The sequence below is a fragment of the Myotis lucifugus genome, unplaced genomic scaffold (assembly GCF_000147115.1).
Source record: "Myotis lucifugus unplaced genomic scaffold, Myoluc2.0 scaffold_60, whole genome shotgun sequence".
NCBI classification, from domain to species: Eukaryota; Metazoa; Chordata; class Mammalia; order Chiroptera; family Vespertilionidae; genus Myotis; species Myotis lucifugus.
In genome coordinates, this window is record NW_005871108.1 from 3,016,061 (window position 1) to 3,018,193 (window position 2,133).

A 2,133-nucleotide genomic window follows, 5' to 3' on the forward strand; every position below is an offset into this window, starting at 1 on the left:
CCGCTGGGGGCCCGGCGCAGCTGGCCTGGTGAACCCAGTGTCACGTTCCTAAGTGACCCGGGCGGCCGGTCCTCTTGAGTGTGAGAACACAGCCCGACGCACACCAGGCCCCCCAGCGGTTCTCAACCTGTGGGTCGCGACCCCTTTGGCAGTCGAACGACCCTTTCACAGGGGTCGCCTAAGACCATCCTGCATATCAGATATTTACATTACGATTCATAACAGTAGCAACATTACAGTGATGAAGTAGCAACGAAAATAATTTTATGGTTGGGTCATAACAGGAGGAACTGTATTTAAAGGGCCAGAAGGTTGAGAACCACTGAGTGCTGTCGCTGTCGTCGCTATTCGGCAGGTTCTTACCGCCGGTGCCTCCGGGGTCCGGGCCTGTGGCGGGGAAGTGACAACGCGGCCCGTGTCCCGGGGGCTTTCTCGGAGGAGCGAGGGCCGTGGGTCGCAACCTGGATCTTGCATCAGCATCTTCCGGGGGTAGGGGGCTTGCTCCAGGCAGATGACGGGGTCCCGTCCCCAGAGCGTCAGATTAGAAAAGCTGGGGTGGAGCCTGAGGATTTGCATTGCCCACCAGCTCCCTGGGACCACACTTGGGGAACTGACCTAAAGGACTTTGTGCCAGGGCTGCCCTGGCCCCGGTCGGGAGGCGTGTGGGAGGCAACCAACCAACACACCCCTGTTTCTCTCCCCCCCTTACACTCTCTAAAAAACAACAACAATGGAAAATATCAGGTGAGGATGAACAAAACACACAAGTGCACGGGCGGTGGTAGTGGCAGGGAGGGCAGTGATCAGGTGGGTGGGAGGAGGTTCCTGGGACAGTTGCTAATCACTGCGGCCCTGTGAACCCCCGGCTCTCTGCCCAAGGACCCCGAGAATCCTCCAGCTCCCCGCTGGGAAATGGAGGCATGCTCCTTGCAATCTAGGACCTCATCTCCAAGCCCAAGAGCTTCTTCACCTTCTTTGCGGGTATGAACAAGATGTCTTCCACTCAGCCCTGGCTGGTTTGGCCCCGTGGATAGAGTGTTGGCCTGCAGACTGAAGGGTCCCGGGTTCGATTCTAGTCAAGGGCACATGCAGGGGTTGCGGGTTCGACCCCCAGTAGGGGGCGCAGCCAATCAATGATTCTCATCATCGATGTTTCCTTCCTCTCTGAAATCAATAAAAAATGTTTTTAAAATATGTCTTCTGCCCAGAGGCTAAGCTCCTCCCATTTAACCATTATTTCATTCATGCATTCATTTAACAAATACTATTGAGTGCCTACTGTGAGGCAGATGCCAGGGCAGGTGCTGGGAGACCTTGTGACAAAACCAGATGCAGGCCTGGCCTGGGGGACGTGAGTTTGGTCAGGAAGGCATACCCACACGTGAAATTCATGTGTGTGTGAAATCATTAACTGATGCCAAGAAGTACAAGGTGTTTCCAAGTTCAAGGTACCTGGAAGAGAGTAAACCTTCCAGTCACAGACAGACAGGGAGTGAACTCAGACCTCCTGACTCACCATCCAGGAATTCTTATTTTAAAATATTTTTAATCTTTTAAAAAAGATCCCTGTCAGAGCATTATATTTACTTATATCTTTAAGTGTTAAATCAACTTTGTTTGAGTTATGATTTATATACAATGAAATGCACCCATTTAAAGTGTGTTTCTTTAAATTATTTTAGCCTTTTTTTTTTTTCTTTTTTAAACATCCTTGAGGAAACCACTAGATTTCCTTTATTTCTACTCCTACAGTGACAGGTGCTGAGCCACTTAATAAATATTTGTGGAATTTGATTGGCCTATGTGACAGAAAACAGAGAAAGGGAAAGAAATTCATTTGAAACTGTAGGCCAACACTGCAATGAGTAACTATTATTGTATAGTCTTTTTCCATATGACAGGTCATTGGGGTTTCAGTGATTTGTCTTATTTTTATATATTCAGGGCTCTCCCACGCCCTGAATTCAAAATATTGTCCTCGGACCAGCAGTAAGGACATTACCTGGGAATATGTTAGAAATGCAGACCCTTAGGCCTACCTTAGACCTGCTGATTCAGGATCTGCATTTTTTAACAAGATCTCCAGGTGATCACTGGGAACATTTAAGTTTGAAGTACAAATAATGAGCATTT

At 48.7% G+C, this 2,133-nt stretch overlaps 1 protein-coding gene across 1 annotated transcript in view; it reads right to left on the bottom strand.

The window, feature by feature from the left end:
* Window positions 1–676, bottom strand: part of COMMD7 (COMM domain containing 7) — a 21,547-nt gene extending 20,871 nt beyond the window's left edge. Inside the window, exon 1 of the mRNA XM_023754492.1 lies at window positions 274–676. Within this exon, the coding sequence (XP_023610260.1) occupies window positions 274–576 (303 nt within the window). The 5' untranslated portion in view covers window positions 577–676. The remainder of the gene's footprint in view (window positions 1–273) is intronic.
* Window positions 677–2,133: the final 1,457 nt, after the last annotated feature.